The sequence below is a fragment of the Prionailurus bengalensis genome, chromosome E3 (assembly GCF_016509475.1).
Source record: "Prionailurus bengalensis isolate Pbe53 chromosome E3, Fcat_Pben_1.1_paternal_pri, whole genome shotgun sequence".
NCBI lineage: Eukaryota > Metazoa > Chordata > Mammalia > Carnivora > Felidae > Prionailurus > Prionailurus bengalensis.
The window spans coordinates 27,139,589-27,162,990 of NC_057357.1; the positions used below are offsets into that span (position 1 = coordinate 27,139,589).

At 40.2% G+C, this 23,402-nt stretch overlaps 1 protein-coding gene across 4 annotated transcripts in view; it reads left to right on the forward strand.

Moving 5' to 3' along the window:
* Positions 1 to 23,402, forward strand: part of SMG1 (SMG1 nonsense mediated mRNA decay associated PI3K related kinase) — a 105,044-nt gene that overhangs the window by 75,600 nt on the left and 6,042 nt on the right. For 2 of the 4 annotated variants that reach the window (XM_043560430.1, XM_043560432.1), the window contains 23 exons: positions 823 to 1,069; positions 1,473 to 1,702; positions 3,022 to 3,270; positions 3,772 to 3,910; positions 3,998 to 4,107; positions 4,228 to 4,446; positions 5,267 to 5,457; positions 6,420 to 6,592; positions 6,741 to 7,020; positions 7,486 to 7,758; positions 7,989 to 8,223; positions 8,488 to 8,714; positions 11,562 to 11,712; positions 11,811 to 12,000; positions 12,380 to 12,849; positions 15,508 to 15,645; positions 17,283 to 17,435; positions 18,418 to 18,597; positions 19,497 to 19,724; positions 20,378 to 20,589; positions 20,750 to 20,856; positions 21,976 to 22,155; positions 22,235 to 22,341. In XM_043560430.1, the coding sequence (XP_043416365.1) occupies positions 823 to 1,069; positions 1,473 to 1,702; positions 3,022 to 3,270; positions 3,772 to 3,910; positions 3,998 to 4,107; positions 4,228 to 4,446; positions 5,267 to 5,457; positions 6,420 to 6,592; positions 6,741 to 7,020; positions 7,486 to 7,758; positions 7,989 to 8,223; positions 8,488 to 8,714; positions 11,562 to 11,712; positions 11,811 to 12,000; positions 12,380 to 12,849; positions 15,508 to 15,645; positions 17,283 to 17,435; positions 18,418 to 18,597; positions 19,497 to 19,724; positions 20,378 to 20,589; positions 20,750 to 20,856; positions 21,976 to 22,155; positions 22,235 to 22,341 (4,689 nt within the window). The remainder of the gene's footprint in view (positions 1 to 822; positions 1,070 to 1,472; positions 1,703 to 3,021; positions 3,271 to 3,771; positions 3,911 to 3,997; positions 4,108 to 4,227; positions 4,447 to 5,266; positions 5,458 to 6,419; positions 6,593 to 6,740; positions 7,021 to 7,485; positions 7,759 to 7,988; positions 8,224 to 8,487; positions 8,715 to 11,561; positions 11,713 to 11,810; positions 12,001 to 12,379; positions 12,850 to 15,507; positions 15,646 to 17,282; positions 17,436 to 18,417; positions 18,598 to 19,496; positions 19,725 to 20,377; positions 20,590 to 20,749; positions 20,857 to 21,975; positions 22,156 to 22,234; positions 22,342 to 23,402) is intronic. The other 2 variants (XM_043560431.1, XM_043560433.1) reach the window with 2 other exon arrangements.

Sequence of the window (23,402 nt, forward strand, 5' to 3'; positions counted from 1 at the left end):
TGTGTATACATGGTGTATGTGTGCGTGTATGCATGTATGTTTTTATTACTTCCATAATTGATAGATTAGCATTGGGTTTTTTTTTCTCTTTTTTTTTAATGGTCCATCCATGTTTTGTATGCAGGTGAACATTGATCTAATATGGGAAAATGCCACAGTGTATCCATTGTCCTGTCATGGATACTTGGGGTGTTCCCAGTTGTATTTTTCCTTTTATGGAACAAAGCTCTCTAAGGATTGATTACACATTTTTCACATGAAAGCAGAATCCAGAGTTCATTAATTCAGGCGCACATTATTGAGTTAGCTGTAAGGAGGGATACACCTACATATGCTATTCACTCCCTGCAAATTATTAGAGGGGGTTGTGGTGTTATTCTACATACTTTAAGTGGTCAGAGCTCTAACAGTGTATCTATTTGATAGCCAACAGCTGTCAGTTACATCTGCTCTATTGTGAGGACTTAATTGATTTGTTTTGGCACTGATCAAACATAGCTTAACAGTGGGGGGATTAGCTTGTTAGAAGCTCTGAATTTTGCTGCTGAATTAGTGCTTTCTTTCCATCTGCTGGGATTTCATTGCTTGTTTGGACAGAGAAGTTGGTCTGAACAAAGTAAAAATCACCTAGGTCACATCCGCACACAGCACTGTTTCCCTTCTCAGGATGGCCCAAATACATAACGTCAAATAAGTATAGGCACTACAATAAAAAGTATCTGTGTTGGTATGTTAAGTTTACTTTTATGCCAGTTGAATGTGGAAGAAAATAAGTGCTATAATGATAACATGAACTTGTTTTTCCCCATCTCCCAAATATAGATAATGCTGAGTTTGCAACAGAGAGCACAGAAACGTGCAAGTTACATCTTGCGTCTTGAAGAAATCAGCCCCTGGCTGGCTGCCATGACTAACACTGAAATTGCTCTTCCTGGAGAGGTGTCAGCTAGAGACACTGTCACAATCCACAGTGTGGGCGGAACCATCACCATCTTACCTACCAAAACCAAGCCAAAGAAACTTCTCTTTCTGGGGTCAGATGGGAAAAGCTATCCTTACCTTTTCAAAGGTGGGATTTAAAAGAAGAGCATTAATCTGATTAATCTGATTTTGTGTGTGAAATGTGATGGGAGAGGATTGTTTCAGGTGAATAGCCTGGCTGTGATTTTGAATAGCAGTGGTTGGAGGCTGTGTAGTAAGATTTTTCCATTTCCTACTGTCTCTTTGCTTAAGAACTTATATAAGCAGAAATGAGGTGCAGCTAATAATGCTAGTGTCTTAATACCTTGTGACTAAATGGAATGTTCTCTAATGCTGTCGTTGTGCTTCTTTGGCTCTCAGTTTTTGACTGCCTCTGTTATCTGAGAAGAAACGCAAAAGTGTATGTTTGTAAGCCCCCATGCCCCTCCACCCCATTGCACTTTACACCCATGTGGTCACCACTCTAGCTACTTTAACTTTTGTTTCCATAGGATTGGAAGATTTACATCTGGATGAGAGAATAATGCAATTCCTGTCTATTGTGAATACCATGTTTGCTACAATCAATCGCCAGGAAACGCCCCGTTTCCATGCCCGACATTATTCTGTAACACCGCTAGGAACACGATCAGGACTCATCCAGTGGGTGGATGGAGCCACACCTTTATTTGGTCTTTACAAACGATGGCAACAACGGGAGGCCGCCTTACAAGCACAGAAGGTTGATTAAAACTCAAATATGCATATACTTTTATTTGAATATACATAAAAAAGCATACTAGTCTCTTGTTCTGTGTGAAATGCTTACAGGCTACTGTTCTTGAGTGTTTTGGGAAAGTTTATATGTTACAGAATAGGTTTAAGGTATCTGGGAAAGTGTTTCTGAGGCACATTTTATAAAAACTTAAGAGGAAGAAATGGTGACATTTGACAGTCTTGTTCTGGACAAATACAGGGGGGCGCATGTAGGATGGTAGTATGGTCATTAATCACTCAGTAAGTTGATATTTAACATCTTGATGCTTTTTTTATTGGGCTTACTAGGGTCTTTTAAGTTAAACTTACAATAAGAAACAGCTTGGAAACCCAGGTTCTTTTAAATTAAGGATGTAAATAATAAACAACTTTATATTTAGGGTTAATTATGTGATTTTGTGACTGGGAAATTTATGATTTTGATTTAGACTAGAGATTCAATTTAGCATTAATTGTAGCTAAGTACCTGAGTGTTGAGTATATGCCAGGAACAGTACCAAGTGCTACAGACATACAAGGTAAGTTTGCTAGTCTGAATTTCAGGATTCCGTATCTAGCCAAAACAATCTAATTAGGTTAGGTATAGGAAGGAACAAGAGTTTGAAAGGAGTCGAGTTTAAAAAATAAGCATAGAAGACTACAGAACAATTATTGGGGGGTAGATTAGCGATGGGAATTAGGGACTACCTAAATATTTGTCTGAATGTTGTTAAATGACTTGATCAGTGAAGAATGAAATGTGTACATTCATTAATGATAGATTTGAAGTTTATTTTGAGAGAGGGAGCAAGAGCGCACACGTGTGGGGGAGGGGCAGAGACAGGGAGAAAGAGAGAATCCCAAGCAGGCTCCAGACTGTCAGCACAGCGTCTCACGTGGGGCTTGAACTCAAAAACCGCGAGATCATGACCTGAGCCAAAGAAATCAAAAGTAGGATGCTTAACCTACTGAGTCACTCAGGCATTCCAAATTAACGACTAATTTTAAATAGAATTGTATGTTACAAAGAAGAATGTAAATTGGATGTTGAGTTTGAATTGAACCTCGAGAAAATAGAACAGTAGACCAAGTTTCCAATAAAGTCATAGTAGTTAATTAAGAGAAAGATGTGTAGATTGTAAGAAAGATGGAACTTCCAGAAGAATTACCTGTTTGGTGTGTATAAATTGGCTAGATAGATGGAGAATGCCACTCAAAAATCAGTTTTTAACATACTACTTTATACTCCAAGTAACCTTTGTTTAAATAAAGTTAATTTTTTTTCTTAAAAAAAATTTTTTTAAGGCCCAAGATTCCTACCAAACTCCTCAGAATCCGGGAATTGTACCTCGTCCTAGTGAACTTTATTATAGTAAAATTGGCCCTGCTTTAAAAGCAGTTGGACTTAGTTTGGATGTGTCCCGACGAGATTGGCCTCTTCATGTAATGAAGGCGGTATTAGAAGAGTTAATGGAGGCCACCCCCCCAAATCTCCTTGCTAAAGAGCTTTGGTCATCTTGTACCACCCCTGACGAATGGTGGAGAGTCACACAGGTATGTGTTTTGTTTGGGACTGTAATCAATATTGCTGTTTCTTTTGCCTGTTTCCTATCTTGTGTGTGTTGTTCACCGTCCTTCTCTTCCCCCTTGTCTCCCTCCAGACTTGGAAATTCGAGAACTGTATTTGAATCTTATGTGCACTTATTTTTATGAGGCGTGGCCATGACTGTGTGTGGGCAGAACAGAGGGGATTATGGATGGAACGAAAGAATAAAAATTTGAGAAAAGGAAAAACTAGGGAGACTGAAAATAGTTTGATGTTAAAATCCAGCACTCTGATACTGAGTACGACCAACAAGGACCACAGTGTTGTGTGCTGCTGCTCAGCGCAGAGCCTTCGTAACCGCTCATAGCAGCCCCGAGGAGTGCCAGCTAGTTAGAAATGAGGGAGCGGGGTTATGGTGTTGGGAATTTGGAAGCGTCCAGTCTGTGTTGGAAGGAGATTTGCTGATGGTGTTACAGCCTGCTCTCCCCACCCTTTACCCTCTTGTTTAGTCTTACGCCAGATCTACTGCAGTCATGTCTATGGTCGGATACATAATTGGCCTTGGAGACAGACATCTGGATAACGTTCTCATAGATATGACGACTGGAGAGGTGGTTCACATAGACTACAACGTTTGCTTTGAAAAAGGTAAAATCAAATTGGACTTTTTACATTTACGTGTGGGTCAGATGTTTTTGGTGAAAGGACAAAAATAGAACCATTTGTCTTTTCAAGGTAAAAGCCTTAGAGTTCCTGAGAAGGTCCCTTTCCGAATGACACAGAACATTGAAACGGCACTGGGTGTAACTGGAGTAGAAGGTGTTTTTAGGCTTTCATGCGAGCAGGTACGCTGTTTCTCTCCACCTTTTCACGTACCTGTTAAATTAACAGATCTTGTGGAATGAAAGACTGCATTTCAGTGAGGAAACTGGGGGAAAGCCTGATTGAAACTTCTCTAAAAACAGGTTCTACACATTATGCGGCGTGGCAGAGAGACTCTGCTGACTTTGCTGGAGGCCTTTGTGTATGACCCTCTGGTGGACTGGACGGCCGGGGGCGAGGCCGGGTTTGCTGGCGCTGTGTACGGTGGAGGCGGCCAGCAGGCCGAGAGCAAGCAGAGCAAGAGAGAGATGGAGCGAGAGATCACCCGCAGCCTCTTTTCTTCCAGAGTAGCTGAAATTAAGGTGAGGGCAGTGACAGTCACCGTCTTCTATGAGTGTTAACATGTCCATCAAAAAGTGGGTGAAACTCTGTTGATTTAGTTATTTTCATAGGAATAGTATTTTTTTTTAATGTTTATTTTTTCAGCGGGGGGGGGGGGGGGGGGCAGAGAGCGAGGGAGACACAGAATCTGAAGCAGGCCCTAGGTTCCGAACTGTTGGCACAGAGCCCAACTTGGGGCTCGAACCCACGAGCCGCGGGATCCTGACCTGAGCTAAAGTCAGACGTGTAACCAACTGAGCCACCCACGTGCCTCTAAAGCTATCTTTAAAAAAATTTTTTTTGGATGACTGTCCTGTACAACATTGAAAGGGCAGCGGAATAGGGCGATTTGATGTCTTATTAGTAGGAAATGCTGCCAACACATTTGTGTTGTGCCCAAAGGCACATGATCACACTCCCGTTTGTTAGAGATGGGTTCATGAATTGAAAAAAATTAGACCTTTTTTAATACACTGCAGTGTGTTTACCAGTGACTATTTTAGGTGTTCTTTAATTAGATAGCCTCCCGTCAGTCTTAATCTTAGTATTGTGGTAGCCACTGATGCCAACACTGTTTTGTGTGCCTTGGTGGTAACTACATGCTATTGTGGGATTTGAGTCCCCGTTTACTACAGCTGTGTGAACTTGAACGCCCTGCTTATCTTTATTTGTAAAATGCAGGTGATACCATCACCCTGTCAGGGACAGGGTGTTCATCTAACACGTTCCTTCTGGCACGTGTCATACTGTCTCACAGTTGACCCTGTAAGAATCTTTCTAATCATAATTATCTTTCTACAGGTGAACTGGTTTAAGAACAGGGATGAGATGCTGGTTGTGCTTCCCAAGCTGGACAGCAGCTTAGATGAATACCTAAGCTTGCAAGAGCAACTGACAGATGTGGAAAAACTGCAGGGCAAACTGCTAGAAGAAATAGAGTTTCTAGAAGGAGCGGAAGGAGTGGACCATCCTTCTCACACTCTGCAACACAGGTTTAAAAGTGTTGAACTCTTGTTTCTTTAAAAAAAAAAAAAAAGGTTTTTTTTAATGTTTATGTATTTTAGAGGGGGGCGGAGGGAAGGAAGGAGGGAGGGGGAGAAACAGAGCATGAGAGAGGGAGGGACAAAGAGAGAGGGAGACAAAGAATATGAAGTGGGCTCCAGGCTCCAAGCTGTCAGCACAGAACCCGTGAACTGTGAAATCATGAACTGAGAGCCCAAGTCAGATGTTTAACTGACAGCCACCGAGGAGCCCCAAGCTCTTGTTTCTTAATATTTGCCATGAAGGAGAATTTTCACATTTGTGTAAACATTGTCAACCTGAATTAGAATTATTACAGCAGTTTACATAAATGATAAAAATACTCCCAAGGACTGCGGTTTCAAAATGTTAATGCACAAAAATTCATTTAAATTTTCTGCTTTTTTATATTCACATGTTTGAGCATGTAACTATGGGAGATGGGTGGGTATAGTGGTTAGAATATGAACTTGGATTCAGGCAAACCTGGGTTTTCTCTCTACAGTCTGTGTCTGAGTCCTTATTCATTAGTACAGTGGCAGGTATATTATCCACTTTGCTGAGTTAAGCATTAAACTAGAATGATCTAAGTGAATGAACCTCGTACAGAGTAGGTAGGTGCTCAGTAAGCGGTAAATATGCAGATGCAACACATTGCACGAGTCTGTGAGATTCAGAAGATCTGTCAACCTTCTTGTCTTTTATGCTGAAGAGAACTCAAAACCTGGAAGGTATGGTAGAATTTTATTTAGAATGTTGTGAGTATAGTTGAGAGAGTTATGGGAAAAATCAGAGAGGTAAGGTATTACGTTTGAGCACTGCCCTCAAGATTGTAAAGGGAGCTTACTAGGCAGTCCCAAGTATGAGCAAAATGAAGGTTATGAAAGTACGTAGAAGAAAGAACCAGTTAAAAAATGTTTTCCCTTCCTATTAGGTATTCTGAACACACTCAACTACAGACTCAGCAAAGGGCTGTTCAGGAAGCAATCCAGGTGAAGCTCAATGAATTTGAACAGTGGATAACACATTATCAGGCTGCGTTCAATAATTTAGAAGCAACACAGCTTGCAAGTTTGCTTCAGGAGATCAGCACACAAATGGACCTTGGTATGGGTTTTGATTTATTTTAGATACACACGTGAGCCTGTGAATCTGGGGTTGTTTTGTTATGTGTGGGGTTCTGCTTTGTGCTCCTTGCAGTGACTGCTGGGTGGGAATAGTTGCACTGGTATTAATAGTCCTCTTTCACCAAAAGGTCCTCCGAGCTATGTGCCAGCGACAGCCTTTCTACAGAATGCCGGCCAGGCCCACTTGATCAGCCAGTGCGAGCAGCTGGAGGGGGAGGTGGGCGCCCTTCTCCAGCAGCGGCGCTCCGTGCTCCGGGGCTGCCTGGAGCAGCTGCATCACTATGCGACCGTGGCTCTGCAGTACCCCAAGGCCATATTTCAGAAACATCGGATTGAACAGTGGAAGACCTGGATGGAAGAGCTCATCTGTAACATCACAGTAGAGCGCTGTCAGGAGCTCTACAGGAAGTGAGTTGGTCATGCTTCATTTGCTTAACTTCTCCTGCGATTGGAAGCAAAGCTGTGTTCAAATGATTATCATTATGTGTGCATGATATTTCATTTTTTCTGCGAGAATGGGTTGATGGATGGGGTTTTAAACGGAGTCACTTTTTTCTTGGTTTGAGGAGAATCTGAGCTCATGCTTTCCCTCCTAAGACAGTGTGGTTTTCCTCATTAAATAAAGTGGATCCCAGTGTCGGAGTCTCTTTAGCCACTGACGGGGATCTGGGTCAAGAGAGCTAAACTCAAACATTGATCTGTCCCTCATTAACGAGTCATCATGGAAAGTTACTTCAGTTCCTAAGACTTGGCTGTAAAAATGGAAATCACGATTTCTCCTGTTTAAGATTTGAGGATCATATGCGATACCCCATGTCGCCCTGGGTCCAGTGTGGTTGTGTTGTAAACAAGCGCCTCTCTCTGGTTTTATAGATACGAAATGCAGTATGCCCCCCAGCCCCCCCCAACAGTGTGTCAGTTCATCACTGCCACCGAAATGACTCTGCAGCGGTACGCAGCCGACATCAACAGCAGGCTTATTAGGCAAGTGGAACGCTTGAAACAGGAAGCTGTCACTGTGCCTGTCTGTGAAGATCAGTTGAAAGAAATTGAACGTTGTATTAAAGTTTTTCTTCACGAGAATGGAGAAGAAGGATCTTTGAGTCTAGCGAGTGTTATTATTTCGGCCCTTTGTACCCTCACAAGGTGAGTCAGCCAGCCTCCTGTGGAGACCGTTTCGTTGTCTTGAAAACATTGATGTTTATTTGCGATTTCACTGGTTTTTTGTTTAATCCCCAACTTAAGGTATTCTGTACTGTCCTGGGTCTTGCTTGACGTCACAACTGCTTTACTTCCTTTCCAGTGTTGAGGCATTCGCTTTTGTGAGTGAGGGTAGCTGGGTCGGTTTCACTGTACAAATATTTAATTGAGTTTAGGCGGAACCTGATGATGGAAGGTGCAGCTTCAAGCGCGGGAGAGCAGCTGGTGGATCTGACCTCTCGGGACGGAGCCTGGTTCCTGGAGGAGCTCTGCAGCATGAGCGGGAACGTCACGTGCCTGGTGCAGTTACTGAAGCAGTGCCACCTGGTGCCTCAGGACTTAGACATCCCGAACCCCCTGGAAGCTTCTGAGGCGGTTCACCTGGCCAACGGAGTATACACCTCCCTTCAGGTGAGCACTTTTAAGTTAGCTTAAAGTTGATGAATTTGTTTTAGATCAATTGAACACCGTACTTCTTACATCTTTGGTTCAGAAAGGCAATTTGACTTCTCCCATTTTAATCCTGCTTCATTGGTCACTTAAAGATCACTGAGAGGTTTGTGGCCATATGTTGGTTATAGTTGCATAAGTTCTTAATATATGGCATTAAGCCTGTAAATGTATAACTTATCTAAACTCAGAAAACATTAAAATATATTTCTCACATATTTATAGGAATTAAATTCAAATTTCCGGCAAATCATATTTCCAGAAGCACTGAGATGTTTGATGAAAGGAGAGTACACATTAGAAAGTATGCTTCATGAGCTGGACAGTCTTATTGAGCAGACCACTGATGGCGTTCCCCTGCAGACTCTAGTTGAATCTCTTCAGGCCTACTTAAGAAATGCAGCTATGGGACTCGAGGAAGAAACACATGCTCATTACATCGATGTAGCCAGGCAAGTGAATGCTAGCTGTGCAGTTTTCTTGGGAAAGAGATGGGGAAGCCAGATAAAGGGGTTCTGAGCTCTTATTCTACTCTGAGTTCAGTTTTAATTTTACAGCAGATACAATTACTTGCAAATGCTTACTTATCTTTAAAAAACTTTTATTTGGGAATAACTACAGGTTCTCAGGAAGTCGTAAAAACCGTGTGCAGGGACATCTCGCTCACGCTTCATCCATCCTGCGGCGTTAGCATCTTGCCTACTGATGGGCTGTGGCAGCACCGCAAAAGGGATGTTGCCGCGGTCAGCAGGGCTTCCTGAGGTTTCACCAGTTACTCACGCGCTTGTTTGTGTGTGTGTAGCTCCGTGCCGTTCTAACACATACACGACGCGTGCGTGGGTGGTGTTTCACCATGTGAATACACACGGAGTGGAGTGTAGTATTTTTTAAGCCAGCCCTCAGAACTCCATGAAATCACATGCGCCAGTTTAGTTAGCTAATGGAGTATACAGCTCACTTCAGGTGAAGGCTTTTAAATTTGCTTAAATTTTATTGTTTGTTTTAGATACTGAACGCTGTGTTTTTCATCTCATAAATCCAGAAAAACACTTTGACCTTGGAACCTGTAAAGGTTGGGTGGTTCCTCCAGCCATGCACTATCCCCATGGTTTAAGTCCCTTTATCTCTGGTGACTCAAGACCTCTTTCTTTGGCATTCTTGTGTCCAGTTGACCCCAGAAAGTATAATTGAGAGAGTTGAAATGGATTGACCTGCCGTGCTTCCTCCATGAGAAAATTCAAAGATTAAAGAAAGTAGAATAGTAGAATGAACCTTTGTTTTACCACCTTTGGGTATTATCTGCATCTGTTTAAGTTGTTTAAATTATTTGTTTAAATTGTACCGCCCTGGGACGCCTGGGTGGCTCAGTCGGCTAAGGGTCCAACTTCGGCTCAGGTCATGATCTCGCAGTTCGTGGGTTCGAGCTCCGAGTGATGCTCTGTGCTGCTGGCTTGGAGCCCAGAGCCTGCTTTGGATTCTGTGTGTCCCTCTTTCTCTGCCCCTCCCCTGCTCTCTCTTTCTCAGAACTAAATAAACGTTAAAAAAAATTTTTTTTTAAATTGTACTACCCCAATTAGTTTGAAGCAGGTATCTTTTCATTCTTAAATACTGTAGGAAGTATATGTATCTAAAATATAAACTTATTTTTCTTAAAAAAAAAATTTTTTTTTAATGTTTGTTTTTGAGAGAGAGGGAGACCCAGAATCTGAAGCAGGCTCCAGGCTCTGAGCTGTCAGCACAGAACCCCAATGCAAGGCTTGAACTCACAAACTGTGAGATCATGAACTGAGCTGAAGTTGGACGCTGAACCAACTGACCCACTCAGGAGCCCCTAAACTTATTTTTCTTAATCATGGTGCTGCTACTTGACCTAAAATGTTAACAATAATTTTTAGTGTTTTCTGCACTCACAGTTTTCCTATTTTATGTTTACTTGTAGTTACTTCACCATACAATAAAAAAAAGAGTGTAATTATTATAAATGTCAGCTAGACGATGGTTTAGATTATTTGCCTAACATCTTCATTTAATTTTTAGCATTATTTCAAATGTGAAATGTAGATCAGTACACCTTTCTTTCTCACTGTATTTCAGCCCTCATTTATCTCCCTTTAATATCTAATTCAGATTTCCCTTACCTCAAATGGATGATTGTCCACTGTTTTGTATGAGTTGGGTGACTATCTTCATGCTTGGTTCTGTTACAGCTTACATTTGTACCTTGTTTTGGAGAAACTTTCATCATCTTAAGGAAAATTTTATAGCATGTTGTAGCTCTTTTTTCCATTAGAAATTGCTCTGGTTAGAGAAAGACAGATACCATATATTTTCACTCTTATGTGGATCCTGAGAAACTTAACAGAAACCCATGGGGGAGGGAAAGGAAAAAAAAAAAAGAGGTTAGAGTGGGAGAGAGCCAAACCATAAGAGACTCTTGAAAACTGAGAACAAACTGAGGGTTGATGGGGGGTGGGAGGGAGGGGAGGGTGGGTGATGGGTATTGAGGAGGGCACCTTTTGGGATGAGCACTGGGTGTTGTATGGAAACCAATTTGACAATAAATTTCGTATATTAAAAAAAAAGAAGAAATTGCTCTGGTTAGCCTAGTTTTTAAATTCTCTTAATAGTTTTGTAGCAGTTTCTGTGTGATAAAGTTGACAATCTAGTTAACATTAGTGACATAAACTGATACTAGTTGTAGGTACTAGGAGTGCTGTTTTTGATTTTTTTTATATAAAAATTTCGGAATAGTGTCTTGATCCATAAGCCACTTTGTAAGTCTTAAGTTAACAATGATGAGCAGGGTGAATTTCTGAAAACCTATGCTCAGACTATGCATTATTCAAAACCAAGCTTGCCAAAGATGGCAGGCATCTGAGTTTACTGCCTGTAGTTGGCTCGGTCATGTGACAGTAGTGTGAACATCCTGGACAATTTTTGCTAAGTCCTCCAACTTCAGAATTTTGTGATTCTTGACAGTTATTGGGAGGCTATATTATATTACATTCTTTGTATAAAATGAGACTGTAATATCTTATATAGTTCTTTTAAAAATTGTTATAATTCAAGTTTGCATTAAATTTAATCACATGATCAATTACTAATACTGAATTGGAATCATTAACTTCACATTATGGTGGACACTACATGCCGTTTTACCGTGAACACTCTTCACGCAACAAGATTTGTTTTCTAGATTACATGTTAGCCGGCTCTGACACTTGTTGACTTTCTGTGTGTTCTCTCTCAAACTTACTACTCTTCAGGTAGGATTTTAATTCCCTTTTCGTTTTCTCTAGAATACTTCATGCTCAATATGGTGAATTAATCCAACCAAGAAATGGTTCAGTTGATGAAACACCAAAAATGTCAGCTGGCCAGATGTTGTTGGTAGCATTTGATGGCATGTTTGCCCAAGTGGAAACTGCTTTTGGTTTACTAATTGAAAAGGTAAATACTGACTTTATGAATAAATAATGCAAGTGTAGTAAAGTAGTTGTTCACAGTACAAAGAGTGGAGAAATGAACTTTTCTTCTTTTTTACATAGTTAAACAAGATGGAAATTCCCATAGCTTGGCGAAAGATTGACATTATAAGGGAAGCTAGGAGCACCCAAGTCAATTTTTTTGATGATGATAATCACCGGCAGGTGCTAGAAGAAATTTTCTTTCTAAAAAGACTACAGACAATTAAGGAGTTCTTCAGGCTCTGTGGTACCTTTTCTAAAACTTTGTCAGGTAATACTTCACATTTAAACGTGTTGGATTTAGTTGTGTAGAATTTAGTTGTGTAGGATGGGGTAGGCTTAATTTAATTGTATGTTCATTAAGTCTTTTTTAATTTTTTTTATTTTTTTATGTTTATTTAGTTCTTAGGGAGACAGAGTGTGAGCTGGGGGAGGGGCAGAGAGAGAGGGAGACACAGAATCTGAAACAGGCTCAGCTCAGAGTCTGACGGGGACTCGAACTTACGAGCTATGAGATCACAACCTGAGCTGAAGTCAGACGCCCGATCGACTGAGCCACCCAGGCTCCCCGAGTCTTGTTTTTAAATAAGCACTACTGTCACCTTATTTTGCTTTGCATGAAATACTTTAAGAAGATTTTCTTTTTTTAGGATCAAGTTCACTTGAAGATCAGAATACTGTAAATGGGCCTGTTCAGATGGTCAATGTGAAAACCCTTTTTAGAAACTCTTGTTTCAGTGAAGACCAGATGGCCAAACCTATAAAGGCATTCACGGCTGACTTCGTGAGGCAGCTCTTGATTGGACTTCCCAACCAAGCCCTAGGACTCACCCTCTGCAGTTTTATCAGTGCTCTAGGTGTAGACATTATTGCTCAAGTAGAGGCGAAGGATTTTGGTGCTGAAAGCAAAGTTTCTGTTGATGATCTTTGTAAGAAAGCAGTGGAGCACAACATCCAGATCGGAAAGTTCTCTCAGTTGGTCATGAACAGGGCAACTGTGTTAGCGAGTTCCTACGACACTGCCTGGAAGAAGCATGATTTGGTGCGCAGGCTGGAAACCAGTATTTCTTCTTGTAAGACAAGCCTGCAGCGTGTTCAGCTGCATATTGCCATGTTTCAAGTAAGTATTTTTCGAGTGTGGTTTTCCCCAATGTAGGAATTTGAAAATCTGGGGAGATTAATATAAAACAATAGAAGGGGAAAAAATATAAACATCCTGAATTGTGCCAGCTTGCAGCAAACCCAGCTTTTTGGAATTTTGGTGTTTTTTTCCTGTTATTCCTTGTCTGTGTTCCATGTAGTGGAGAGTGTTTTGTGTTTACACTTTGTGACCTTTGAATTCATTTCCATCAGCGTTGTATGTTTGGTATTGTCTGTGTCATTAAGTATTGCTTGTAAATATAATTTCTAATGGTTGAATTTATTCGTTATGTGAATGTGCCTCCTATATGATTTAACGTGTAATTAAGATGATTTCTAAGGTGACTTCTGTTCTCTTTCCCTGATGCTCTCTTGATGTGTTACCAACTTTGTGCATGAATCTGTCATCATTTGGAAATTGTTTTTTTGAGAAGCCGGTTTTTGTCCTTGATTAGTTAGGGGGCCAGTATGATAGCACAGGCTTTGGGGGTGAGATGGATTTGGATTCAGGTATATGAATCTGAGTTTAACTTCCCTAATGTGGGGACAGTACCTCTCACAAAGGTTCAGGACCATGAGGGTTAAAAATGTTCTAGGGGCACCTGGGTGGCTCAGTTGATCAGGCATCTGATTCTTGGTGTCCGCTCAGGTCACGATCTCGTGTTTTGTGAGTTCAAGCCCCACATTGGGCTCTGCACTGGGGTGGGCTTGGGGAGGTGCGCGGAGCCTGCTTGCGATTCTCGCTCTCAAAAATAAACTTTAAAAAATCCGCCGCTCCCCCCTCTCCCCCAATTGATGTTCTATATGGAATGTTGGGTGGCTCAGTCATTTGAGTCTGACTCTTCCTTTCAGTTCAGGTCATGATGTCACGGATCGTGAGATGGAGCCCTGAATAGGCTGTCAGTGCAGAACCTGCTTGGATTTTCTCTCCACCCCCCTCTCAAAATAGATAAATAAACTTAAAAAAAAAAAAAAGATGTTTGGGACAGTTGGGTGGCTCAGACATCCGATTTGGTTCAGGTCCTGATCTCGTGATTCTTGGGGTTGAGCCCTGTGTTGGGCTCTGTGCTGACAGCTCAGAGCCTGGAGCCTGCTTCGAATTCTGTGTCTTCCTGCCCCTCTCTCTGCCCCTCCACCATTCATGCTCTCTGTTTTTTTTCTTTTTTCTTTTCTTTTCTTTTCTTTTCTTTTCTTTTCTTTTCTTTTCTTTTCTTTTCTTTTCTTTTCTTTTTTCTTTTCTTTTCTTTCCTTTTTCTTTCTCTCTTTCCTTTTTCTCTCTTTCCTTTTTCTTTCTCTCTTTCCTTTTTCTTTCTCTCTTTCCTTTTTCTTTCTCTCTCTTTCTCTTTCTCTCTCAAAAATAAATGTTAAAGGGGTACCTGGGTGGTTCAGTCGGTTAAGCATCCCACTTCTGCTTGGGTCATCATCTCACAGCTTGTGGGTTTGAGCCCCGCACTGTGCTCTTTTGGCTTCTGTGTCTTCCTCTGCCCCTTCCCTCTACTCTCATGCATGCACTCGTGCGCGCTCTCTCTCAAAAAATAAACATTAAAAGTAAATGTTAAAAAAAAGTTATGTTCTGTTTAAGACACTAAGCACAGTACAAATTGTAGCTATTCCCCCACCCCCACCCCCGCCCCCGCCCCCGCCAATACAGGCTTCAATATTATCAGTAGCTTCAAACAGGTTATATAACTCATAGAGTAATATTTGGGGACTGCCATTTTCTTGGGGTCTGTTTTGGTACAGACAGTGGTTTTTTGGTATCATTTATGTTGAAGCTGCTTCCCAGTGGTGGAATTGGTGGTTATAGCCCAGTGTGAGGAACCAGTGTATTTCCTTCTCTTTGCGGTTTTATCAATAGCTGTTTTTTTTAGCTCATGAATTAAGAAAACTAATTTATTCAGATTTTGAAGTTGTTTTCATTATGTATTAATAGTCTTTGTAACACGTTGGAGTGTTTAAAATTTTTTCTTCTAAAAAGTGTGATGTTGAAAGTTTCATTATTTGATACGTTTTAGTTTATTTCCTTAAAAATGGACAGCCGTATGGAAAACATAAAAAAGCCTTTCAGTTTTGTTCATCTGAACAGCTGTCCATCATTTTAATAAAAGCGCAATGTATTACTTTTAAATTATAGCCCAGTTGGCCTTCTGGGGTCACCCTTGAAATGGAAGGCGCTTGACCCTCTGTCAGCAACTGCCTGCCCCTTTCTTCTCCGGAGAAGTCTTTGTTCTGTGACTCCTGCCATCATTTCTTTTAATCACTTCTGTAGCCTTATGCTGGACAACCCCTCCCCACCCCCCAGTACCGTTCTGATCTCTTAACTGGAGATGTCTTTTGGGGGAGGTTGTATACTAAACTTTTTTACAGACTTGGAAATATCTTCAGAATTATTACTTAGATGTTGCATTTCACTGATTGAAGAAATTTATCAGCCATTCTCTACATTAGGAAACTTTTCACCTGGTTGTGATCATTTTGTAATTTTGCACTTACACTTCTCTGCCTGCCTCGCTTTGCTGCAGCTGTTTTTGTTTTTTTTTTTTTTTCCTTTCCCCCAGTCCTAATTCATACCTCCCATCTCTTTATCTAAAGGTTTTTTTTCCTGCTGATTTTATTACATTGCTTTTTCTTTGAACAGTGGCAGCATGAAGACCTCCTTATCAATAGACCACAAGCCGTGTCAGTCACACCTCCCCCTCGGTCTGCCATCCTAACCAGCATGAAAAAGAAACTCCATACTCTGAGCCAAATTGAAACTTCAATTGCAACAGTTCAGGTGTGTTCGGTCAGACCTTACTTGCAGCACATTGACTTTGAGAGAGCACCTGCACCGTGGTGATGTGTCGGTGCTCTGTGGTTCAGTGTATCTGCCCGTCTGTCCTTGGCCTCTGAGCTACAGGGGCACACTACTTTTCACTTTTACGTGTGATTTATCTTTTTTCCTTACCCTCCAAGGTAACCAAATCTACTCCTGCTACTAAGCTGTGTATTTTGAGCCAGGAATAGAGACATACTAAATATTTCAGGTTTTTAATGGATTTGATGATCACTCTGCCTTTGTGCATTAAGGGAACTCTGGTGATTAGAAAAATGTGTCTTCTGAAATGTACATAAGCAGTTCCATCTGGCTTACTGTTCAGACCTAAAAAACTTAGGCAGTTCTTACCCCTGTTGTATAATTAAAGGTATTTAAAGGCGATAGAATGTTTTCCTTTTATTATTGACTGTATTTCTTTGTCATTTCTGCTTAATATTTAGTCTCACCTCCCTTTTTTAAATAAGAGAAACAGTTCTTGGTTATGGTTATATACGTATCTTTGTATTGTGTATTCTTATATCATGTACATAGTAGTAACTGATGTCTTCCTGTTCATTTTATAAATTAATGTGAGTACAAAATCAAGTGTAGTCACTTCTATAATTTTTACATATTTAATGAAACTTTCTGGAGCTCACTTCTTTGAAGATCGAAGTACCTTTTCTCTGTAGCATACTAGGCCTAGTTTTCAACTGTGGAGAGCCTTTCTCACTTGAGAGGTGTGTATGTGTGAGAGAAAGAACGGGAGAGAAGTGCAGGAAAGACAAAGGATGGGAACCCTTTGCTTGAAGTGGTGAATAAATAGTGAAATAATTTTGTTACATAAAACCTTCTTTATCATGGTAATCTGGATACATTTTTACTATCTTCTATAAGCTTCTGAGTTTCTGAGAATTAGATTTTCATCTTTCACAACCAAAAGTATAAATGGATTTTTTGAATTAAGCTTTCTATTTTAATTCTAGGTGGTTACTGTACAGTGTTACATTAGTTTTAGGTGTACAATATAGTGATTCACTAATGCGCTACATTACTCAGCGCCCATCATGACAAGGGTACTCTTCAGTCCCCATCATCCATTTCTCCCCTCTTCCCACTGACCTCCCCTCTCGTAGCCACCAGTTCTCTATAGTTAAGAGTCTGTTTCTTAGTTTTTCTCTCTCTCCCTCTCTCTTTTTCTTCACTTGTTTTGTTTCTCAAATTCCATATATGAGTGAAACCTTATATTTGTCTTTTTCTGACTTATTTCACTTAGTATTATACTCTGTGGCTCCATCCATGTTGTTGCAAGCGATAAATGGATTTTCTTCTAGATAGCACATAAAGTGCGTTAGGAATTGGATGCAGCAGGTGTTTGATTTTAAAGACTACTTTATTTAAAAATGAAAAATTTTAAGACAAACTGAAAGCCAGTTCTTCCCAGACATGTTGAACCTGTTGAAAGTGAAATCGAGATTAATTCCACAAGGTGTTTGTTAAAAATGTTTTCTGAATGATGCATGTGCTTCTTTTGAATCTCCCTGGTATTGATATAAAATGCCCAGTAGGAATTGGAGAGTGTCAGATATTCACTGAGATTCTGCTGGCTTTTACAGGAGAAACTAGCAGCACTTGAAGCAAGTATTGAGCAGCGACTCAAGTGGGCAGGCGGTGCTAACCCTGCACTGGCACCTGTACTGCAGGATTTTGAAGCAACAATAGCCGAAAGAAGAAATCTTGTCCTTAAAGAGAGCCAAAGAGCAAGCCAGGTATTGTGACCCGTGTGTGCCATCTTTGTTTTCAGTTACATGATGATACAGCTGATTGGAAGTTACGTGTGGGATAACTAGGGGTAGCTTGAGAACCCACCCTCAAGTTGACAGTACTGGGAAGAGGGACCTGGTAGGCCTTGGTGGGAAGGGCATCCATCCTTTAGGCTGAGCTCACAGCCAGTTATTTTCCTGGACCTTTACTGCCTCCCAGCTAAATATAAAGTAGATTCAGCCTCTGTTGGAAAATATGGAGTTGAATTCCATATTTGTCTAAGGTTCTCTTTATGCAGCTTAGGTGACCCAAAGATTTGATACTATTCTTTCAGCATGGCAATAAAATGTCTTTATGATCTTGAATTCTGCCAGAGGTTGTGGATTAAGTTTGTTACTTTGGGGGGTGGAGAATGGAAACAAACTATTAGGTATGTCCAGTCAGGTAGAAAATTAGACTAAATCAATGACATGTTTCAGTACGTACTTAAAAGAACTATTTGCATAATCACAATAGTATTATCATACCTTAAAAGATGTACGTAATGTCGTCAAGTAGCCAGTTAGTATTCTGTGATCTTTATTGTGAAGTTAGGCAAGAGGACAAGCAGAAGGGCAACATTCCAAATTGAAATTTGGACAAACTGAAATTGAAATTGAACATACCTGAATATGATGATAGTTCTATTACGGAATAAATTTTCTGTGTGAAAGCAGTTGTACAGCAGATACTTTTACCCAATTGTACTTAGGTGCTTTTAACCATCTCAGACCTAATAACATCAACCAAAAAAAAAAAGTGCATTTATTCATAGCCTTTCTCAGGCTTACTTCTGTTTTGTCCCAGAAGAGTCAAACATTCATACCATTTTCAGGACCAGTTTGGTCCTGAATTCTGGAAATGAATAGGCAATATTTTTTCATGTCAATTAAAATTGCATTCCCCCCCTTATTGTGGTGGTTCCATTCCTCTTTTGCCTCTTCACAGGTCACTTTCCTCTGCAGCAATATCATTCATTTTGAAAGTTTACGAACTAGAACTGCAGAAGCCTTAAACCTGGATGCTGCGTTATTTGAACTAATCAAACGATGCCAGCAAATGTGTTCATTTGCATCACAGTTTAACAGTTCGGTCTCTGAGTTAGAGCTTCGTTTATTACAGAGAGTGGTGAGTCTTGAATCTTAGTGTGGGGGTAAAGAGACTTGTTGATGAAAATGATAAGGCCAGTGTCATGTGCTCAAACTCCATTTAATATATTCACTCGGTTTACATTTATGCAGTGTGTATACTATATGTATGATGTTGTTATGAGGGATATAACAATGGTTAAATCTTGCTCTTAGCGCCCAAGGAACCTATTAATTATAAATACAATGAATTAAAAAGTGAGCCTGGGTGGCTCAGTCTGTTAAGCGTCCAACTTCAGCTCAGGTCCTGATCTCACAGTTCGTGAGTTCAAGCCTTGTGTCAGGTTCTGTGCTGATAGCTCAGAGCCTGGAGCCCACTTCACATTCTGTGTCTCCCTGTTTCTCTTTGTCAAAAATAAATAAAATATTAAAAAATTATTTTAATGTATTTGTATTTAAAAAAGTGAAAAGGGTTCTCAGAGCCATAGTTGGAAGTTCTGTGGAGTTTCAGAGGGAGGAGAAATACAACGTATAGCAAATGACTTAAATGTACTGAAAATACGGTAGCAGACAGGGGGCTAGTGGAAGGTGAATGCTGGACAGGAGGGCTAAGTCCAAAAATAGCAAATTGATACATTTGATGTTTATATTTTATGAGAAGACTTTAATTAGGAAGCTCTCGTGGCCTTTGAAAGCATGATTTACATTGGGTTTAGCATTCTAGATTCGGATCATCTTTGTTATTCTAGATACATTTGTTATGTCTTAAACTATTTCTATTTCTTAAACTATTGTGTAGGTCATTAGTTCATGACTTGGCAAATGAGTTTGTTTGTGTCACTTTGAGTTACTAGTACCTTTTAATGGTGATGATGAAGGAAAGAATCTTCCATTATTTATTCCATCTAATGCTTAAAATCAAATGTTTATTCTGTTTAGGACACCAGTCTTGAACATCCTATTGGCAGCTCTGAATGGCTTTTGTCAGCACACAAACAACTGACTCAGGATATGTCTACTCAGAGGGCAATTCAGACAGAGAAAGAGCAACAGATAGAAACGGTCTGTGAAACAATTCAGAATCTGGTTGATAATATAAAAACTGTGCTCACTGGTCATAACCGGCAACTTGGAGATGTCAAACACCTCCTAAAAGCAATGGCCAAGGTAAGACTGATATGAGTGACACCCAGTCAGATCTCTCTTTTCATAAAATTACAAGTAGTCGTATTTGGGAAAATAACGATACAAACAAAAACAACTTCTTGGTTCACATCTTCCAATTTGTAATGGAGTTAATTTGTGTTTTTATCAACTTTTTTTTTTCTAAAGCAGGTAGTCGTATTCTGATTTTGTACCCAGAGAAACTGGGGGTTAAAGAAATGGATTAACCCAGAGTCCTATAACTTAACAACAAAGCTGAAACTTGAATATAGTCTCCAGGTGTTTAGATCTCCAATGTCTCGTCCTCCTCCCCAGCCTTATCCCTAAGCTCGTTCACCTCCAAAATGAATGAAATGTAGTCTCTTCCTTTCAGTATCCTACATAATTTCCATAGTAAGGAAACTCAGCCCCACAAAAAAGCTAAATAACTTCATCATTACAAAACAATGAATCACTTAACTTGGGGATTTATTTTTACTTTGACTTTTTGTTTTGTACTGGAAACCAGATTCCTGTAGAAAAGGAGTTAATTATGGTAAACAAATTAAACACTTGCTGGAAAAACACTTATTACTTGTTATTCAAAATGTGACTGTCTTATGAGTTACTATTGAGACCAGTACCAGTTCTGTCAGTCATTAACATGTGGATTCCAGGATGAAGAAGCTGCCCTGGCAGACGGCGAGGATGTCCCTTATGAGAGCAGTGTCAGGCAGTTCCTAGGTGAATACAAATCATGGCAAGACAACATTCAGACGGTGCTGTTCACATTAGTCCAAGCTATGGGTCAGGTTCGAAGTCAAGAACACGTTGAAATGCTCCAGGAAATAACTCCCACCTTGAAAGAACTGAAAACACAGAGTCAGAGGTAAGGGTGCCTTCTGGCCTAGATTTCAAATGGAAGCAAAAATCTGGTAGAGTAAGTTTTGCTTATTTAATTCATTTAAATTTTTTCAGTTTTGTTCAGATTTATAAGTAGCTACCTGGTGAAGCATTTCATAAATAAGCCATTTTATTTTGTATTTCAGTATCTATAATAATTTAGTGGGTTTTGCATCACCCTTAGTCACCGATGCAACAAATGAATGTTCGAGTCCAACGTCAGCTGCTACTTATCAGCCATCCTTTGCTGCAGGTATGACTTTTCCACTTCAGAAAAGACCTGAAACTTCATCTGTTCCTAATCTTATTTTTTTAATTTATTTTTAAAGTTTGTTTATTTTGAGAGAGAGAGAGCACGAGTGCAATTGAGCGGGGGAGGGACAGAGGGGAGGGAGAGAGAGAATCCCAAGCAGGTTCCCTGCTGTTAGCGCAGAGACCCACATGGGGCTTGATCCCACAAACCATGAGATGATGACCTGAGCTGATTTCCAGAGTCAGATGCTTAACCAACTGAGCCACCCAGGTGCTCCCCTCCCCCTTTTAAGTTTTGGCTTAAGTTTAAAAGTGCTTCTGTGAGAGAGTAAAAATACCTTGTGTTTAAATCTTCTTCAGATAATTTATGAATGGGGCGCCAGGGTGACTCAGTTGGTTCAACGTCCTGTTTCAGCTCAGGTTATGATCTTGCGGTTCGTGAGTTTGAGCCTTGTATTTGGCTCTCTGCTGTCAGCACAGAGCCTGCTTCAGATCTCTGTCTTCCTCTCTCTCTGCCCCTCCCCGCTCACACTGTCTCTCTCACAAATAAATAAACTTAAAAAAAAAAATAACACATGAATATAAAATAAATACTTGTTAGGGAAATTATAAAAAGAAAAATTTGTAGTTTCATTCCAATTAGAGGTCAGTCCGTTAATATATTTGTTGTTATACTTGTAGTTACGTATGAATAGTACATGCACAAATTGTGATCATTCTGTGAATGCAATTTTTGTTGTATTTTCCCACTTAATATTAAATTGGTAATTTCCTCGCCACCAAATGATCTTTTAACAAGTGACTTCATGCCCAAATTTAATATGCCATTCTGTGTCTTTACCATATCAACCTTATATTGTTGGACAGTTCATACGTTTCTAGTATTTTGGTGCCACAACAAGCATCACTGTACATACTCGTTTTTGAAGGTCTAGCTCTAGGCTATATTTTTCAGAGGACAGTATCTATTTGAAGGGATAAGGATTTTAAGGTTCTAAAATCATACTCACCTTTGTGGCTATATATGTGTAGTTGATGGTTGAGAGAGCCCTGCCCTGCTCTTTGTCTCCCTCCATCTTCTGTTTACATGTGAATTGAGCTACCCACTCTTTCCCTGTAGCAGTCCGGAGCAACACTGGCCAGAAGACTCAGCCTGATGTGATGTCACAGAACGCTAGAAAGCTGATTCAGAAAAATCTTGCCACATCAGCCGATACTCCACCAAGCACCATTCCAGGAACTGGCAAGAGTGTTGCTTGTAGTCCTAAAAAGGCTGTCAGAGACCCTAAAACTGGGAAGGGTAAGTTAGTAAGAATAAGGGTGCCTTAGATACTTGTACAAAGTTGTGGTTTGACTTCTGTGTTTCCGTTGCTTTGTAGCTGTGCAAGAGAGAAACTCATATGCAGTGAGTGTGTGGAAGAGAGTGAAAGCCAAGCTAGAGGGCCGAGATGTTGATCCAAATAGGAGGATGTCAGTTGCTGAACAGGTGACCTTTTAAAAATTATTTATTTATTACTTTAATTATTTTTATTATTTTTTTAAAAAGTTTTATTTAAGTAATCTCTGCACCCCATGTGGGGCTCGAACTTGTGACCTCAAGATCAGGAATCACATGCTCTTCTGACTGAGCCAGCCAGGTGCCCCCAGGTGACCATTTTTAAACTTGATCTACACATTTTCATGCTGCTGAAACAGTACAGGTTAAAAGATAAACTCACCCATATTCTTGGAGGTTCATCAAGAAATGAGGAACTGGAATTTATTTTCGGGATTCCGAAGATTTTGAGTAACATAACTCTGGAGTTGTCAAACATTCACCATTTTATTCTGACTACCCTGTTAGCATGTTCCTTTCTCCCCATTCCCTCTTTTAGCAGAAATTAAAAAGTGTGACTTGACCCTCTCTCCTCCACGAGAACACAGTTAATCTGCATTTTAAAGAGGACTATCTGAAGGTTTCCAGTGAAATGAGGGTGATGTTTGGGTGCGGGAATAGTATCTATAAAGTGTTTGGGGGTGTCAGTTTGTCTGAAGTCATTACTCTGAAATTTTCTCATTAGTGTTATTAAAATTATATATTTGAGAATGAATTCCCCTCTAGCTGTTTATTTTGAAAAATTAATTTTCTTAATGTTTATTTTTGAGAGCATGTGTGCTCAAGAGAGAATGCGAGCAGGGGAGGGGCAGAGAGAGAGAGAGAGGGAGACACAGAATCTGAAGCAGGCCCCAGGGTCTGAGCTGTCAGCACAGATCCCGATGCGGGCCTCGAACTCATGAACCGCAAGATCATGACCTGAGTCGAAAGCTTAACCAACTTGAGCCACCCAGTTGCCCCATATATTGAAGTATTTAGGCATGAAGTGTTACTAGGTATTATTATGTATTATTAAAAAATTAATAAATACTTCAATATATGTCTCCTAGACAAAACATTAACTCAGGAAACGTACCGTTGATGCTAACATTGGTTGTTACCTAACATTCAGTCCATACTTGGATTTCTCCAGTTATCCCCGGATGGCCTTTATTGTTTAGCCCTTCTCTCTT